A 276-nucleotide genomic window follows, 5' to 3' on the forward strand; every position below is an offset into this window, starting at 1 on the left:
GACCTCGAACTGCGTCTGCAAATGGTTCCACGTGATGGCCACAGCATTGTCTGACGTTTCGTTGAAGGAGCGCCGTATCCCCGCCTGCAGTTCGGCGATGAGCGTGGTGGAGACCTCGGCCCTGAAGGCGAAGGCGAGGGTCCCTGCCACCAGCTGGAGGGAGAACACCACCACCACCAGGCTGAAGTACTGTTGGGGGAGAGAACGGGAAGTCAGGGCGAGGGGGGGGGGGGGGTTGTGTTGTGAGACTGAGAGCAACTATACTGAGGGTCATCG

The 276-nt window shown here is 61.2% G+C and overlaps 1 protein-coding gene across 1 annotated transcript in view; it reads right to left on the reverse strand.

Annotated features, from left to right (window-relative positions):
- Positions 1 to 276, reverse strand: part of LOC119594501 (tetraspanin-9-like) — a 64,240-nt gene that overhangs the window by 1,874 nt on the left and 62,090 nt on the right. Inside the window, exon 5 of the mRNA XM_037943531.1 lies at positions 4 to 189. Within this exon, the coding sequence (XP_037799459.1) occupies positions 4 to 189 (186 nt within the window). The remainder of the gene's footprint in view (positions 1 to 3; positions 190 to 276) is intronic.

The sequence above is a fragment of the Penaeus monodon genome, chromosome 34, assembly GCF_015228065.2.
Source record: "Penaeus monodon isolate SGIC_2016 chromosome 34, NSTDA_Pmon_1, whole genome shotgun sequence".
NCBI classification, from domain to species: domain Eukaryota; kingdom Metazoa; phylum Arthropoda; class Malacostraca; order Decapoda; family Penaeidae; genus Penaeus; species Penaeus monodon.